The following is an 18,404-nucleotide window of genomic DNA, read 5'->3' on the forward strand; positions in this document are numbered from 1 at the left end:
CGTAGGGCAGCTTGGCTGTCTGATAGAATGCAGACATCCGTTGATGATATTCTGTTTATCTTTAGCCATTTTAAGGCTTCATGAATAGCGTTTATTTCCGCTTGAAAAACACTACAGTGATTCGGTAGTTTAAAGGATTCACTAATAGAAAGCTCTTCGCAAAATAACCCTGATCTTACACCGGTATCCATTTTAGACCCGTCCGTGCAGATCTTAACGGGTGTGTTGGGTGTTGGATCTTCTCCAAACCATTCCAGCTTATGCTAGCTCACAGGAAGAACTGAAAAGGTTATGTACAAGGCAGGCTCCTCTAGTTTCGTTGGCTTCGGTGATACAAAATGTATGCTTTATTATTAATTCTTTGAGTTGTCCTGCCCATGTAAATAAAATTTTAAGTAACGTGTTCTCGTATACTGTTTAAAGTAGATTAAGAATTTCAGCGGCCGTAGCCGAATGGGTTAGTGCGTGATTACCATTCGGAATTCCAGAGAGAACGTAGGTTCGAATCTCGGTGAAACACCAAAATTAAAAACAAAACAATTTTCTAATAGCACAGGCAATGGCAAACCTCCGAGTGTATTTCTGCCATGAAAAAGCTCCTCATAAAAATATATGCCGTTCGGAGTCGGCTTGAAACTGTAGGTCCCTCCATTTGTGGAACAATGTTTAATAATGCTACGCGTTACGTCTAAGTCCATGAAGCTATTTGTAAAAAATCGTTCATTCATTGCCAAACATTTGTTATTATCTGGCAGCTAGAAATGTTATATTTATGTGGAAGTTCATGGAATTAAAAGTTCCCAAATACCTTTACTCATCAAAGCTACTCTTCCTTCCAAACATACTATATATAGTTAAAGTTACTATAATTACTTTCTAACAGTGTGAAAATTCATAATGCTATTTGCGTAGCCCCAATAATATGTTTTTGTCCATTTAAAGTTTACAACATAGGAAACTAAAAGTGGGATATTTATTTTTTAACAAACGCTTTAGTTAATTGGTTATTATATTTCTAAAATGGTGTCTTTTTGATGAAAACTTGTTAATAGGTATGTATAATGGAAATTCTGCATTTTGATATCATACTTTGTCAAAATTTGTGTACTGTGAATTTTATCGAATGTATGGACAGCATTTGCAAATTTTGTATCCAATGGCTGGCTTGAGAGAATAACAGCTACTTTTGAATTTCAAACGAAAATGAACGGCTGCAAATCAATAGGCGCAGTACGAAAGTTTTTGGATCTTTCAGGCGCTTACGCGATTTTCGCTGAATTTAACAAATCGTTATCCTTTTCTCGTGCTAACCGGCGCCAGTTGGAAACACTAAGTGAAGCCAAGTCCTTCTCCACCTGATCTTTCCAACGCAGAGGAGGCCTTCCTCTTCCTTCACCAGCTGGTACCGCTTCGAATATTTTCGAGCTGGAGCGTTTGTTTTCATGCGGACGACATGACACAGCCAACGAAGCCTGTATCTTTGTTTATGTTATCTTTATCTATCTATATCGCCGTAAAGCTCATACAGCTAATTGTTCCATCGTCTGCGATACTCACCGTCGCCAACGTGCAAAGGTCCAAAAATCTTGCGCAGAATATTTCTCTTAAACACTCCAAGGGACACACTACAAACTTCAACGTCATATGTTAGGACGGTTATGATTAGAGCCTTATAGAGTGTTTGTTTGTCGAGACAGGACTTTACTGCTCAATTGCCAAATTGTCCAAAGCAGCATTTGTTGCCAAGAGAGACTTTCCATTAGATTTCGGGGCTGGCATTCCTAAATAAACGAAGTCTTTTACAACCTCGGAATCATAACTGTCAACAGTGACATGGGTGCCAATATGCGAGTGCGTCGACTGTTTGTTTGATGACAGGAGGTACTTCGTTTGGTCCTCGTTCACTACCAGACCCATTCGCTTTGCTTCTTTATCCAAGGTCGATGATTTCAATATCACCAGCATACGCCAACAATTGCACGCTCTAATGAAAATTTGTGCCTGAGCGATTAAGTTCTGCGGCTCCCACGATATTTTCCAGCATCAGGCTAATGAAGACAGCGAGTCACCCTGTCTAAACCACCGTTTGCTTTCAAACGACTCGGAGTGGTCCTTCTCAATTCTGGCGCTGATGGACTTGATCAGCGTTATTTTGCATAGCCGTATTAGTTTTGCGGGGATACCAAATTCAGAACTTGCGACATTTAGGCAACTTCCTTTCGTACTGTCGAATGCAACTCTGAAATCGAAAAAAATATTGGGTGTGTCGATTCTCTTTTTATGGGTCTTTTCCAAGACTTGGCGTATTGTGAAGATCTGATCGATGGTGGATTTTTCAGGCCTAAAGCCACACTGATAAAGTCCAATCAATAAGTTGATGGTGGGTTTCAGCCTTTCACACAATACGCTTGCTAGAACCTTATAAGCGATATTTAGAAGACTAATCCCGCGGCAATTGGCACATATTGCAGGATCACATTTCTTGTGGATTGGGCAGAGCACACTTAAATTCCAATCATCAGGCATACTTTCATCCGTCCATATTTTGTACAGGAGCTGATGATGCCTTACCAGCTCCTCGTCGCTATGTTTGAATAGCTCAGGCAGCAGTTCGTCGACTTAAAAAAAATTTAACAAGTTATAATACTTTGAATGAAACTGTCAAAAAGTAATTTAGTGTGTGAAATGTGGACATCTAGAAAATGTTTTAATTTTGCACTGAACCTATATTTCTTCATTTATTTCCTTAAAACCTATCGACCAAGGTATATTTAGACCGAAACTTGTTTAACTTAATATTTGTTTGATGAATTTCACTTAACTCATTTACATATGTACTTTACATGTACATACATCAATAAATGTTTATTTTTTGTTGAAATAAAATTTCATTGAATAAAATGTTAATTTCTCATTGAAAGTTTGGTTGTGTATTGGGTACTTTTTTTCCATAGTTTGGTAATTTTGCTTTATCGCTCGCGGCAACACTGTGGCATGAACCGTGCACAAAACTAAAATTTTACTTAGCAAAATTCACCTACACCAACACAAACAAACTAGTGTATACGTACTACCACTGACATACTCGTGTGTATGTATCTGGGGAATTTACAGGGCTAATTCTGTATGTACCTATTTATGTGTCTGACTATTTATATATTTATCTCTAAGTTTATTTTGATATCAATTATACATGCACACATATATAGTTAAATTTACTGTTATTACTTTCTAAATTATTAGTTTTAAGCTTGCATTATTAAACAGTAATTGATTTTGAATTTCTTACTTTCGAAATAGTTGGTGTATTATAAAAGACTAAAAAATCGTACAGATACAACCTCATTTCTTCACTAAAATAAAATAACGAGTTATTTTTAGCCTATGCTTAATTTGAGAATACTGTACCATTAACCAAAAAGACATTAAAACATAAGAGATAATGAGATTCAAGTTTCCAATTAGGTTGCGCGAGTTAGACACAAGTATTCAACAAATATGGTTAGTACAACAACAAAGAGACGAATGCTTTGCATTAATGCCTTTTGGAAGTCACCGACTTGTAATTTAAGAAACTTTGTAAGAAATGGAGCAGACATTTTGTGTTTTCGTAGATATTTTTTATTACAAGGCAAGAGAAGAAACAAAAACAACAAAAGTAATATTCTATTTTAGATGATTACAATTGGTGAACACGACTTTCTTTCACGACTAAATATCTTAATTTTTTATGATATTACCAACTAAATCACAATTATTATGACAATTTTCAATTGGCGCTTAACTTTTGTATAAAATTATTCGTTAAAACATATATGTATGTGCGCATGTCTCATGGAGTTAATTTTTTACCCAAAAGTAATTTGTAAAAGAAAAGTGAAATATAGTTACGTGTAAGTTGCTGAAATGCATAGCCGAGATTTCGTACTACGGTATAGCCTTGGATAAGTGTGCTTCCGTTGGCTCCACCTCAGCATTAAAATTATTCCTTACCAAACATTCCCGAAGACTTTCCAATTAACTTTAAATCGTTTTTTTCCTCATTTTAGATAAAAGTATAGTATTTTCAATTTTCGAATGTATAGAGTTTTTCACAGCCGATTTATATTAAGCTTATAAGTATATAGCCAATTTTTTTGAAAAGTCCAATACATTTTTCTCTCTGCTTATTCCAAGGTGCATTCATTAAGGTTGTGACCAACAACAATGCTTTGTACTTTGGATTGTCACAGCAAAGTATTGGAAGAGTAGAAAACCAAAAATGAATTCGCTTTGTTTCATTCTGTGCTGACAGCTACATGGACTCGGTGAAAGAAAAACAAAAACAAATCAGCTGATTTATCGATACCACCTTGAATATATTCGCCTTGGCTTATTCCACTTTTGAGAAATTCGGCTTACTGTGCGATTCGATTTTCTAACTATCATGTAAAACATTTCAAAAAATTATCCAAAACCTTTTATAATTTAATTCTGAAAATAAGAGCTGAAATATATAAATACATACAAGGCGAAACGAAAGACGTGCTTTCGGTGTAGTAACTGTAACTGCTTATTTGTTTAAGGTTGTCGTCTATTTATTTATTTGATTCTGTGGTGAATGGGGGCTGAACTCTCTTTGCATCCGTGGCCGAGTGAATAGTTTTGTTAGCAATACATTGTGTCTGCGTAGGACTGAAGAAAAAAATTAGCTTAAAGAGCAAAAAATAATTCGCATAAAAATGCCAAGAAGAGGTAAAGCAAGTAAGTAATAATCTTAATTTCATCGAAAATATAAAAGCTATAAACTAAATTCGATTTTCGGGTTCAGAGTACTCTAGACCACCACGGAACAAATTTTTAGCAAAATCCGTCCATTTTTCCTTTTTTGTTCATTTTATATATGGAATAACAGCACTGTGTCGTTTATGTGAGGCAAGTACGTGATGCATCACCTCTGCAACTCATCGCGATGATTTGCTTTGCTTCTTTTTTGCATACTTTTTCCTTCGTAAAAATAAGTCTCACAATATGTAAGTGGAAATGGGGTGCCAGCAAGGATGATAAAAAATAAGTTTACGCCCTCCGAATCCAATATAACTACCAAACACAAGAAATTCTCATAACAGTTTACGTAACCGGAACCATAGATGACTAGATGTGAAACTCTTTTTCTCGTGAGAGCGCTGAAAAATGTGCATTTTTTATAACATTTTCCAATATTGCCAACATGAATTGGGTATTTTTGAACCAAAGGTCTGGAATTTTTAGTTTCCACACCACCATTGAGGTTAGTATTTAGTGTGCGGTTGCCCAATAGCCTTATATCACTCCTAAGCACCTACTTATACTAAAAATAAGCACAATCCGTATGAAATATGTGCATAAATAAGCCAAAAATTTAAAAATTTATATGTAAATGAAATTATTTAAAACTGAAATACAAAAGTAATTTAATAATAATAAAGTAATGAACGCGAAAAACATAAGTTATAACTAAAACATGACTTATTGCGATTTTTTAAATTAACACAGAAATTAGGTAACAAAAAAAAATTCTCAAACAACGAACAGAATAAGTTAAAGCAGATTACCTTTAATTTTTGTAAAATATCTCAAACACAAATTCAGTTCCCTTACCTACGCTTTTCAACCATAGAATATTTACGTATACACAAATTTACATAAACCAACACACAGTTTTCAATAAATTACATTATGTACATAAGACTAATTAAAAGTAGAAGTCGAAAGGGATATAACGAGCTTTGGATTCTACAAACTCACATAACTTCAAATTATTACATTTCAATTGAATTAATTTTAAAACAAATAATTATAAACATTTCAACACGTCATTTCTCCATTAAGCAAAAACGAACTGTTTTTGTCTGTTATTTTTGGCGCGTTTCTTCTGGCAGTCTGCCATTTCGCCTATCAGCTGTTCAAAATCCCATAATGTGTGAGTGCTGCCAAGTTTTGAAACGTTCTCATGGGCGCGCTCTCTCTCAAAATGAATAAGTCTCACATCTAGTTATCTATGACCGGAACGACCTAAAAAATAAAGTAACTGTTTTGAGAAGACGTCATCTTCAGTATTCAATTGTCTTTGGGGTGCCAGTACTGGCTCTTTTCAAATTGCAAACGGGCATTTCAAAGTGAAGGATTGAAAGAAAAAGGGAAGAAAGGAGGCAGCAAAGAAAACGGCTCGCAATTCGAGTATTTGAGTCACATAATTATCTACCTTATATTCTTCACTCGGTACAGTAGTAGTTTTTGGTATGCACAATGTTTCGATTTCTTATGTGTCTATGTATATACAAGTATTTCTATATCATTTGTTAATTTTTTCTTAATTTCTAGTCGCAAATCCCGTATAAAATATTTATGTGTCCGAAATGAATTATTTGTCTTTGACGGGTGCCAAGTGAACATATCAGCCCAAGGCGAATTCATTAAAAGTGGTAGCACTAGGCCAACAACAATATTTTGTACATTAGAATGTCACGTCAAAGTAGAAGACAAATAAGTGATTTATTTGTCGCGTTGAAGTTATTTTAAAATTTAAATTTTCAAATTACAAATAATTCAAATTTATGCTCACATCCGAATTAACCACCTTTAATGCATTCGCCTTGTATCAGCACATAAAGCGGAGAAGTAAAAAGTAAGCATGATAAATAAACAAAGTAGCATTAAGATAAAATTAATTTTTTTTTTAATTTCTAGAAAAATGCCGCGCGGAACTGAATTATCAGATGAGGAGTGTGGATTGATCAATAACCAAAGGAATACGCTTAGAAATGTTAAAAAAAATCCATATGACTAATAGGTCCTTCTATTGCGGCAACGCATTTTCTTCTTCTTAATTGGCGCTATAACCGCTTACGCGATTTTGGCCGAGTTTAACAAAGCGCGCCAGTCGTTTCTTTCTCGTGCTAACCGGCGCCAGTTGGACACACCAAGTGAAGCCAAGTCCTTCTCCACCTGATCTTTCCAACGCAGTGGAGGCCGCCCTCTTCCTCTGCTACCACCAGCTGGTACCGCATCGAATACTTTCAAAGCCGGAGCGTTTGTATCCATTCGGACGACATGACCCAGCCAATGTAGCCGCTGGATCTTTATTCGCTGCGCTATGTCTATGTCGTCGTAAAGCTCATACAGCTCATCGTTCCATCTTCTGCGATATTCGCCGTTGCCAACGTGCAAAGGTCCAAAAATCTTACGCAGAATCTTTCTCTCGAACACTCCAAGCGTTGCTTCATCGGATGTTGTCATCGTCCAAGCTTCTGCGCCATACGTTAGGACGGGCATGATGAGCGTCTTGTACAGTGTTAGTTTTGTTCGTCGAGAGAGGACTTTACTACTCAGTTGCCTACTTAGTCCAAAGTAGCACTTGTTGGCAAGAGAGATTCTACGTTGGATTTCAAGGCTGACATTGTTATCGGCGTTAATGCTGGTTCCTAAATAGACGAAGTCTTTTACAACCTCGAAATTATAACTGTCTACAGTGACGTGGGTGCCGATACGCGAGTGCGCCGACTGTTTGTTTGAAGACAGGAGGTACTTCGTTTTGTCCTCGTTCACCACCAAACCCATTCGCTTTGCCTCTTTATCCAGTTTGGAGAAGGCAGAACTAACAGCGCGGTTGTTAAGGCCGATGATGTCAATATCATCGGCATACGCCAACAATTGTACGCTCTTATAAAAAATTGTGCCTGAGCGATTAAGTTCTGCGGCTCGTACGATGCTCTCCAACATCAGGTTAAAGAAGTCACACGACAGCGAGTCACCCTGTCTGAAACCTCGTTTGGTATCAAACGGCTCGGAGAGGTCCTTCCCAATTCTGACGGCGCTACTGGTGTTGAGCAACGTCATCTTACATAGCCGTATTAGTTTTGCGGGGATACCAAATTCAGACATCGCGGCATACAGGTAACTCCTTTCCGTACTGTCGAATGCAGCTTTGAAATCGACGAAAAGGTGGTGTGTGTCGATTCTCCTTTCATGGGTCTTTTCCAAGATTTGGCGTATTGAGAATATTTGGTCGATGGTAGACTTTCCAGGTCTGAAGCCACACTGATAAGGTCCAATCAGTTGGTTGACGGTGGGCTTCAGCCTTTCACACAATACGCTCGCTAGAACCTTATAGGCGATTTTACTGACAACAAAATAGATTATGCGTACTTCAGTCGTAGGTGCCACATACCTGACGTACGCCATGCCGGAGTGGACAAAAACTGGCAACTTTCTACTTCTGGCGTACGGCAAGTGCGGCGAAAGACAATTTTGTATCGCTCAATTTTTTATGGATGGTGTTGTTTTATAACAAATTAAATGCAGAAAATAGAATTCACAATTTAATTCAAATCAAATGCACCCTTATCTTTTTAATAAAAGATTAAAAGAGTATAGAAAAGGCCAGCCTTTACAAAGTGGTCCTGAAAAATGAATGAGCGTCGCGATCCTGAAGTTGTGGTGGCACCCACCATCTACGACTACCATAATTTTTATTAAAACACCTTTTCGCTTCAATAAGCATTAATTTTATAATACATTTCACAACCAAGAAAAACCTCGCATACGCAACGAAATATTATACATATATGCTTTCACGACAAGAACATCTTTTTTTTATATGCGGCAATACTTTCCTTGTTGCACCACGATACGTTTTACACGTCACATCAGTCAAATGCGTTGCCGGAACGGACGGAACAGTCCCATTGTGACAGCCTTATAACTATGGTATTAATGAACGTAGCAGCCGTATATACGCAAATGATGAACGAAGTGAAGTGTACATGTAGTAGTTAGCAACCAATAACCACATAAATTGTAGGTAAATCAAAGGGGAACTTGGTATAGATATAACAGCACGTACACCAAATAATTACACAAGAGTTAGACTTTAAATATGAGAAGCAAGTGCGTAAAACAATATTCTAAAAATATACAAGATGAAACTCGAATCTGTCACAAATCTCCGTGACAAAAAAAAATTCATTTCGGCGGACCAAATGGTTTTCATAAAGATTGGGGCCACGTAGGACCATGCAAAACGAAATGGAGAAATACTACATAGATTTGGTAGAAAGCGTACTTTTTGATTTTACTTCTGATTTATTATGTATTTTCCTGCTGCATAATACACATACCCACATAACGAAGAATACCAAGGCAGGGTTTAACTCTCAACAAATTGAGTTTGTAAGAGTAGCCTGTTTTGGGCCCATATCTCAATTTCATCTTACATATGATACTTACATAGTATATGCTCCTTCCAAGCGTAATGGAAAAAAATTTATGTGTCCTGAAAAAGCAAGTAGAGTCAATGCCCTGTCGTGTTCATTTGGTGATGATATAGAAGAGGAACACAATACTTTATTAACAAATATACAATTTTTTTTTCGATAAGAGGAATGTGTAAAGTATATCTATTAAATAAAATAAAAAAGTTGGAAATGACTTAATTAATTTTGGTATTTTTTAATATTTTTTGGGGATGATAGATAATGCAATTTGAGTGATATTTTTATTCAAGTACCTTAACTCCCAAGGAAATGTATACATATACATATAATACTTAGCTCCCTTTTGCTGATGCGAGTGTGTAAGATTTTAAATTCTAGGTTTGGCTGAAACTAAACGTGACAGCTCTTGGAGGTTGATTATCAATACAGCCCAAATTGAAATAGTATAGTATTGTTAAAGATTCTTTGCGAACAAGGTAAAGTAAATTAGAGGTACTTTACATTCCAGATACAGCTAATTTCCTTCTGCTGAAAAAACCTTAATCTTAATTACGTATGAGTTCGTTTTTAGCCAGTGACTGATCGGTTCTGGAAGTATACAATATGAGGGATAAAGATACCAAGGTAAGATTTATCGTCCTTAGTAGGTTTTAATTTGTAGTAATACCTCCTAAGAGGTATTTATAACAAATACTTTTAGTTGAGATATTCATATAAGACCGATTTTTGTGTAATAAATCACTAGGGGTTTCTTATTATTTTCTATAATCTCTAATTTATGTCTTGTCAAGTTTAAATAGCAATTACAGCAATTGCTGTTTTTGGTTAAATAAAGATTTTCTCAAAATAATCTAACATCAGCATTTACAGTAAAAGTAACTATTTTTACGAAAGTTACAATAAGTAACCCCGAAAGAACCGTCATTGTACAATAGTCGCCTCATCCTTTTTTACAAACGTGCACTCTTTTGAGGAATTATCCAATAAATTTTTTACACAATTGTGAGATAATCCTATTAAAGATAAGACTTATTTATCCCTTCAGAAAAGTTCAACCGAGAAATCCTACAGTCTGTGAGAAGGTTCAATTGTTGGAGGTACTGCTCGCTTTTAAATACAAGGGTCACGAAACGACCTGATATTTTAATTTGCTACTTACGCATAATCTCCTTAAGGGCATGTGTCTTGTTACGACCAAAACACGTGGCGACTATTTGAACCATTTTGCAAACTTTTTTTCAGTTTTGCAGTGAAATTTCACAATTTTTATCCGTTGGAGAATTACCACCAAGACTAAACCTTAATACTGCCTGTAGTGAGTTGTCAAATATTAGAACTACAGCTTAATTCACTTGGGGCAACCTTACATAATAAGTTTCTAAAAAAGTACAGTTACGATATCGAAATTTCGCATATTTACCTTCTGATTTATATAAACGATACGATTATGCAGTTTTTTAATACAATAATCCATATAGCCAAATTTATATGCCCTAAGTACCTTAATAAAAATGAAGTTATTAACAAAAGAGTAAATAACTTTCATACAACAGCGCATCCTGGTGAAATATCGAGCAAACTTAAGACTTCACATCCGTATTCAACAATTCTCTGCAACAGTTTCTGGAATACGAAATATGAAGACATACCTGGAAAAGAAAACGGCTATAGTAGCAGTTCTGGTGATCAAAACAATTTATCTATAGATAGTTTTGTGGCAAAATCGACAGCTTTGTCATTAATGGTAAAAACTGCACGTTTAAAAAATAAGCCAACTATTTTTCAAGAGATGGTTATTAAGGAAGAACATCAACAGCATCGTCACAATAGTCAACTTGAACATAATGACCCAAAACCACGTTACCCTCGATTTCATCAAGAAGAGCAACAGCAATATAACAATCGTTATGAAAAACAATTACCGTTATATGAATATCTTTGCGGACTCCAGAAAGCAGCAACTAAACACCAAAACACTTTGGATACCAACTTGATGGCTAAAACTTTTGCGTTTAGTGACGACACCGATTTGCCAGAGACTCCAACATCAGTTTCAAATGATCAAGACATTACTTATAGCACTAATAACAGTTATGTGCTGCCTTGCCCTCTCTGCAAAACTCCGTTAGAGCAGGAACTATTCCGACAGCATTTGGATGGTCACTATCCCCGTGATAGCCCTATTTGTCCAGTTATAGAATGCGGTCGTCGGTTTGCCCATCCGAATTCCGTACGGAATCACATGCGTATTAAGCACACCCAACAATGGGCTAAAATGAAAGTAATGCGTTCGTCTGCTGGACCATTGCCTAGTGGACTGGATTTAAAAAAAAAATGTGAGACTAATTACAATACGTAAAATAAGTGTTTATTCACCTCAGTCGTTTTTGCTTCAATTACATAAAACAAAATCAGTTTGAAAATACAGTGCCAAATATTTTTATTTGTAAGCATTTAACAAAATAGAAATGAGAATGGGTATGTTAATCGGCGTCAACGAAAAGTGAAATAAATACAGGGTGGTTTATATAGGTTTACTGTTAAAAATACAAATAAAAATAACAAAACTAAATTCCTTTTGGTTTACCATATTTTTGGTTTATTCGAAAGGACACACATTCCTATTATTTAAAAAACACAATTTCATTCATGTGGCTATATCTGCTGGCCTGTTCGGAGCGCATATTGCTAACCCAAATGTCCATGACCATGGTGACGGTCTTTGGCTTTATCTCATAAATGGCTTACTCAATATTCCCCTTAACAGTCTCAGTTGTTAACAGATTGCATGCATAACATTGGTCCTTCACGGCACCACACAAAAAAAGTCGAATAGCCTATACAGACGGCATTAACGACTTCATTGGAATTATTTCAGGAATTAAGTGCAACTAATGCGGGTTGACCAGACTTAATTCTCATAATTTAAGCGGATTAGGCAATATTGCCGAAAAATGACAGTTAATATCTATTGTGAATGAAAAACAATAAATCTTTAAAAGAGAAGAACAACAAGAGGCTGGATGCAATGCATCTTTGCACTAACATGCTCGAAATTACATTAATTGTTAGATATTTCGGAGCAGTTTGAGAAATCTAAGATTTTTTTTAAATAAATAATTGTTTCTTAGTATCAGGGCTGCTAATGGCCGTATTTGTTACTGACAAAACTATCCAATAAACAGATCAGCTGTTCAATAATCCGCGTGACAACCGTCTGTCACACTACAATTTTAATCAGAATTGACTGTGCCGGTAATCCTGATTAACGCCACCGTTTGTCTAGGCTATAACGGCGTTGAATCGCAGCTCGGTCAAAAATTGTGATTTATATTCCATAAACACACTGTTTGAGCTATGCAACATTGATTTTGGAAATTGGTTTGAAATATTTCCAAACGGTATTGTAATTCATAGACTTAAATAAATAAATAAAGCGATTCATTTCGTTCTGTGGAATAACGCTATTGATTTTTTGTCAAGATTTCCAGCAGGAAAGAGTTGTCACTGCCCAAAAAAATTCTGACATATGATTGAAAACAAGCACTATATGAACCACCCCGTACATCAGTGCATGCACCGAAATTAATAGAATAAGAATGAGTCTGTTTATTGGCGAAACTAAGCACTTATTGGAACCGAGATCAATTTCAAGAAAAATTTTGAATTTATAAGATAACTTGCAGATTTTTAAGCTAAAGGCTTTATATTTTTCTATACGCATGACATTTGAATTATAATTTGCGAAGTCTTTTAGTTTAGCCTATTATTATCAATCAGATTTTATATTACGGATTGAGAAGACAGATGATTTTATTGGATTATTCTGTAGTTTTAAAAGCTGCAGATCTGAAATTTATTATTTGAAAATTCGGTTTTGCAATAGCGTTAATGAAAATATCATAGCTACCATGCAGCATAAGTCTTGATTTCAATAGAGATATAAAAGATTTTTCAAATCATTTTTCAAGAAATTTTTCTTAAAAAACAGGTTTATTGTGAAATGAAAATCTACAATGAATACCTAGAAAATTTGTAATATATGTAAATTACATTTGCTATTTAATGAAAGGTATGTGACATTCGGCGCCCCGAAGACCCCCTTTGACTTTACCCTTTTTATTTTAACTTTGCATGAAATATAAACTATAATCTTATACTCGTACATATATTTATAAATGTGAAAGTTTGTTTGTTTGTAACTTGTACGTTCTTATATAATACTATTTTGAGTTTGTTTGTATTTAAATATTTGCATCCGATGCAGCCCATATCAAAAAAATGTGTGACTAGCATGGAAAAATAATTTAAATAAAAGTGGGCACTCTATTGCACTCGAGGTAAAGGTGTAAAGGTAAAACAAAGTTTACTACTTTACAATTAAAATGAGATCAGTGTACTAAATTTATTAGACAGAAGCATATTCTCCCCAGGTACATATGTATGTATATTGATTTCACGTTTTCGGGGGTTATTACAAGTAACGGATATTTTTGTATACAGTAAACATGATTTCCATAACCAGATATATTCTTATCGATATATTGCGATTATATATGCGTATACAGGTATATGCAGATGGAAGATTGCACATTATTTATGTTGTTGGAAGGCTTTTATTTATTCAACTTATGCAATCGTAATTCTTTTCCTCAACATGTTTTTTCGCATTTCGTTTTTGTTGTCTCCGATCTACTATAGAATATTAATTGTTTATAGATGCATATGTGCATTTAGAGAAAAAAATCGATCTTGTCCATTCACAGTCTTCTGACCTATATTTTTTTATATTTGATCGAATTTACCAAGAATGCCATCCACATCAATTATGTAATGGAACTAGACTCGTTAAAACAAAAACTGACGAAAGTTATCGAAACAACCGGATTCGAATAATCCCAAGATGCGCAAAAACTTAACACGCCATTTGAATTCAAGAGTTTACAGTTGCCCGCGCCTTGTCAGTTACAATAATTTATGCCAATTATTGAAGTATGTGGACTAAATCTGTAGTTACATGTTTTCGCATAGTCAGCCACAGAGCTGTAAAAGTATGAAATCATTTGCAGTTCGAAAACACTGGTCAAACAGTGCTGCAAAAATTAATGAAATAGAAACACCAGGGAAGTGATATTATTTTTTTTAATGGTATTGCCGTGTAAAACAAGAATCGGGATACGAAACAGCACTCCCAAAAATCTTGGCTTATGGTTAAAATGCTGTTTTTTCGCACCTTTGTGTACTTATAAGTTTATAACTAGTTTATTATCAACCGTTGCTGTCGTAATACTACTCAATATTTTTCCAAACTTTTTTTTTATTTTGAAGTACAATCCTTCCGGTTAGTGATGGAACACAACTTTATTCCAATTGGATTTTGTACGGCGTCATACCAAGGCCTTTACGCAAAATTCGTCTCAATGATGTCTTCGAAATGTCAAATTGTTGAGAACGACGGTGAACTGATGTTCCTGGTGATTCACGAACACTCTCGGCCACAACAGCAATATTTTCGGGTGTACGCACCCAGCAACCCAGTTTCTCTTACTTTTTTCGCAAAGTAACGCACATACGCTTCATTCGGTGCTTTTCTTCTTCCCAATGCCGTACGTAATTTTCGTACACATTCTGCAACATTACCATGATTTTCAAAGTAATGTCGCAATATTTCCCAGCGTTCTTTGAGCGTATACACAACCATTTTCGTTCAGCGGAAGAAGAAAACTAATTTTCTGTCAAATCAGATGACAGCTAAGTGTTACCATTCTTCAAATAATACCTAGTTCAAATCCGTAACGATAGATGGCGGGCCCTATATGTTGTACGCCTCGCTTTTCGATTATTGTTTGAAACTTCGTTGACGTGAAGGATGCACCACAATCGGATGTGACCCGAATCGGCATACCAAAAATTGGCATGATTTCTTCTAAAGATTTGAAACTGAAAGGACAAAAGTGGTTCATATAGATATGCTTGAATGGAATCGGCAGGCATCCATAACATACGAAATAGGTGACCGTTTCGTTGATTGTAATCTGCTTTGCACGTATAACTCTTAAATTGATCTTTAGTCTTGCGTTTACGTACCATATATCCAATAATTTCGTTTCAAGACCTGACTCCCGTGTATCCCCTTGTCAACGGCTGTCTTAAGTTGAGAAGATGGTTTGAAAGGCGCCTTGTCGACATTTTATTGTATTATATGACGTTTTAAGCTGAGATCACCACCATTCGGCTACAGTGGTAATCACCGCTACATAATACGTCTCTATCAATGAGTATATCAAAGAACATGGACTTATCTGCAATCATCTGTCAGTTGGTCGAGATCGTAGCTACATCAACGACAATCTCTGCGTTTTCAGCCTCTTCCTGCTTATCGCAGTACCCCAAATTCTGCATGTTGCTTTACCGACGCTGTTCGATGCACTCCCTCCGGAACCTTGGATACAAAAATAAAATTAAAATTAAATTGATGATAGGATCAGGTACACAATTCACTACGATTTTCACCTCCGCTACTGTTGGTCTGTGGGCTTTACACTATTTGGCCTCGTGACGAACCTTGTTGTTGTGTGAACATTTTGGACTTGCTCATTACCGCTTCTCTCATGTGAGAGATGACCAAAGCACCTCATCGCAAATAATGTGGGGACAAATACGCATTACCAAGCTTAGCTTTTAACTAAATATTTTTTGGTTATGAGTTAATTTGAAAAGTAGCATTGAATTCTAAAAATTTTAGTGATACCACCGATTTTTTTCTTTCTAAACATCGAAAATATCGAATGGAGCCATTTTTCTTTGTAAGTAGATAAAGAAAAGATTTTTAGGGATTGCTTTTTAATAGACCGTTATGCGGTTCTGAGTCAATTTGCCGGAATCAGCTGATGGTTGACTTCACTTGGGATGTGTTTACAAAACAACTGAGATGGTGTTGAACATATGGTACGAATCAACCAAGGCGAATTTATTATAGGTGACAGCAACCACATATAAGTAAAACCCTACATGTATTTGTTGTTGCCTTTGGTACAAGCATCAAGTCAAAGTACAATACAATACGAATGTAAACATACCAATACATACAAACAAAGCATATCATTTTGACGTAAGCCATACCTACGGTGAAAAATTCAGCTGGGTGAATGCTGTCACCTATAATAAATCCACTTTGGAATCAACCAATGGCACTTCGTTTCCGTCTGAACAACGACTGATTGGACGAGAGTGTGAATTCATGTGAAATAACCGTGCAGAATTCGTCTGCCGAATTTCCCAAGTGACGTGGCAGCCGAAGTTCACCTTACAATTTTCTTGTTCGCCATAGTTAAGAGTAGACCTTGTAAATCTGTCATTCTTACGTAAATACACTTCAATATTCATATCCATTCTCCAAACCTGGTATCTGGTTTGCTTGTTAGGTATGGTGAAAAAAAAATGTTTCAGGGGAACTTTGGATTCTATGACATTTGGCCTGTGTTTCACAAAATTTAGCTTATGGTAATGATAGAGGATAAAAATCATCACAACCAATGTTCATACCATTGGTTTGTTTACGAATACGGTGTATACAAATGTCCAAAGTTGCGTGAAAAGTTGTGTGTTTTAAATTAAATTTACAATAGCTATATTTGAGCTACTCGCATTTAGCTATATTACAATTTTAGTTAAACAAAACAATTTGCAGCTTTGCAGGATTGTAAATAAACTAATGGTATGAGCATTGGCTGTGATGACGGTTTGCTAGGTAGTACACCTTTAAAAATCTTTCCGCCATGTTCATTCTCCCTACTTTACTTTAACTTCGTTGTTGCAGAGTTACAAACTCAGTCACTATCATGGTGAAAAGAATTCAGATGGTGTGGCCAAGATCACACCGCTAACCGGCTGTCAGCAAATTCGAAAGAATAAGCAGATTGGCTGACGTCATCGGGTAATGACAGCGGTTTGTTTATGAAAAAACTGAGATTGTGTTGGGGATATCAAAATCAACAAAGTCAGCACTCATATTACTTCGTTGCCGTCTGAACAACGACTGATTGAACAAGTGTGTTAATATGTGTGAAATGAGCGGGAGAGTTCTGCTGCTGAGTACCCGATGGCGGGCAGCTGTAGTTTCTCGCCCAATTTCGTGCGATCTGAAGGCCAAATCTGCTAATCTTTCATACCTCCTTTGCATTTACATTTGCGGGCCACAAACATACAAAAAATCATAACAATCAGTTGAAATTCATTTCGTCACATTGTTAAGCGGTTGACAATTTACATTTCACGCTGTTCACCGCCGAGTAAGTATTGAACGCGGAAAGGAAATAATTGCCATGTATGAATGTTGCCATTTTTCCGCTACGTATAAACTTCGAAATTTCAAAAATTGTAAGTTGCATAAATTGCAAGGAAACGAAATTGCCGATGAATTGGCCAACCGTGGATCAGCGGTTCCCCCACAAGGGCCAGAGCCAATAATCGGAACTATTTCCGCAGGAATTATGAATTGGATTATCTATTATGTATGCAATCTACATAAAGAGCGATGGTTCGGTCTAGAACGCTGCAGAACTGCAAAGTGTTTTGTGACAAGTCCGAACAGAAAACTGTCAAACTTTTTACTAAAACTTAGAAGAAAAGACGTTCATTTGATGGTCGGTATTATTACAGGATACAACCCATGGGGTCAACATATGACCTCCATTGGAATCATTGAGGACCCAGTGTGACTGTCTTGCTTGGAGGAGACGGATGGCACTGAACATTTTTTCTGTGATCCGCTTTAGTGGTTGTTATTTCTTTGATATTTGCATTTGCTCCTCTTTTTTATTTTTTCTTTTGTCTGAATTACTTTGCAGCCCTGTAGCTACATGCTGTAATGAGCTTGTTAGCAGACAGGGTCCTACTTTTGAATTGTAATGCTTAGTAAAATTTTACATATTTATTTAAATTAGAATTTGAGAGCGTTCCATAAAGACTGGTTTCAAAAGAATTAACGGAAGTAAATCATTTTCAACGGAATCATCGCCGAATAGCTCATGCTGAGCTGAGCTCACAAATCGTCGCCGGCTTGTTACTGTAGACCAATGACTTTACATAACCCCAAAACGGGACGGCTTGTTAAATGGACCGTAAAATGGCCGTAATGCTCTTAAAGTAACAGCAACAGAACGATTATTT

General features: G+C 36.1%; 1 protein-coding gene and 3 long non-coding RNA genes across 5 annotated transcripts in view; 2 read left to right on the plus strand and 2 right to left on the minus strand.

Annotated features, from left to right (window-relative positions):
• Positions 1-18,404, plus strand: part of LOC129247373 (protein abrupt) — a 103,129-nt gene that overhangs the window by 42,600 nt on the left and 42,125 nt on the right. Inside the window, 1 exon segment of the mRNA XM_054886489.1 lies at positions 10,787-11,569. Within this exon segment, the coding sequence (XP_054742464.1) occupies positions 10,787-11,569 (783 nt within the window).
• Positions 4,093-9,415, minus strand: LOC129247376 (uncharacterized). The gene is made up of 3 exons (XR_008582554.1): positions 9,247-9,415; positions 4,508-4,674; positions 4,093-4,421 (listed from the first exon to the last, which is right to left on the minus strand). It is a non-coding gene; the product is annotated as an uncharacterized LOC129247376 (long non-coding RNA).
• On the plus strand, positions 4,447-6,831 carry LOC129247375 (uncharacterized). 2 transcript variants are annotated; one of them, XR_008582553.1, is made up of 3 exons: positions 4,447-4,538; positions 6,343-6,646; positions 6,709-6,831. It is a non-coding gene; the product is annotated as an uncharacterized LOC129247375 (long non-coding RNA). The 2 variants fall into 2 exon arrangements; XR_008582552.1 differs by lacking the exon at positions 4,447-4,538 and adding an exon at positions 6,034-6,258.
• On the minus strand, positions 10,717-11,684 carry LOC129247377 (uncharacterized). Its single transcript, XR_008582555.1, has 3 exons — positions 11,610-11,684; positions 11,156-11,550; positions 10,717-10,882 (listed from the first exon to the last, which is right to left on the minus strand). It is a non-coding gene; the product is annotated as an uncharacterized LOC129247377 (long non-coding RNA).

Source organism: Anastrepha obliqua, chromosome 5, assembly GCF_027943255.1.
Source record: "Anastrepha obliqua isolate idAnaObli1 chromosome 5, idAnaObli1_1.0, whole genome shotgun sequence".
NCBI classification, from domain to species: Eukaryota; Metazoa; Arthropoda; class Insecta; order Diptera; family Tephritidae; genus Anastrepha; species Anastrepha obliqua.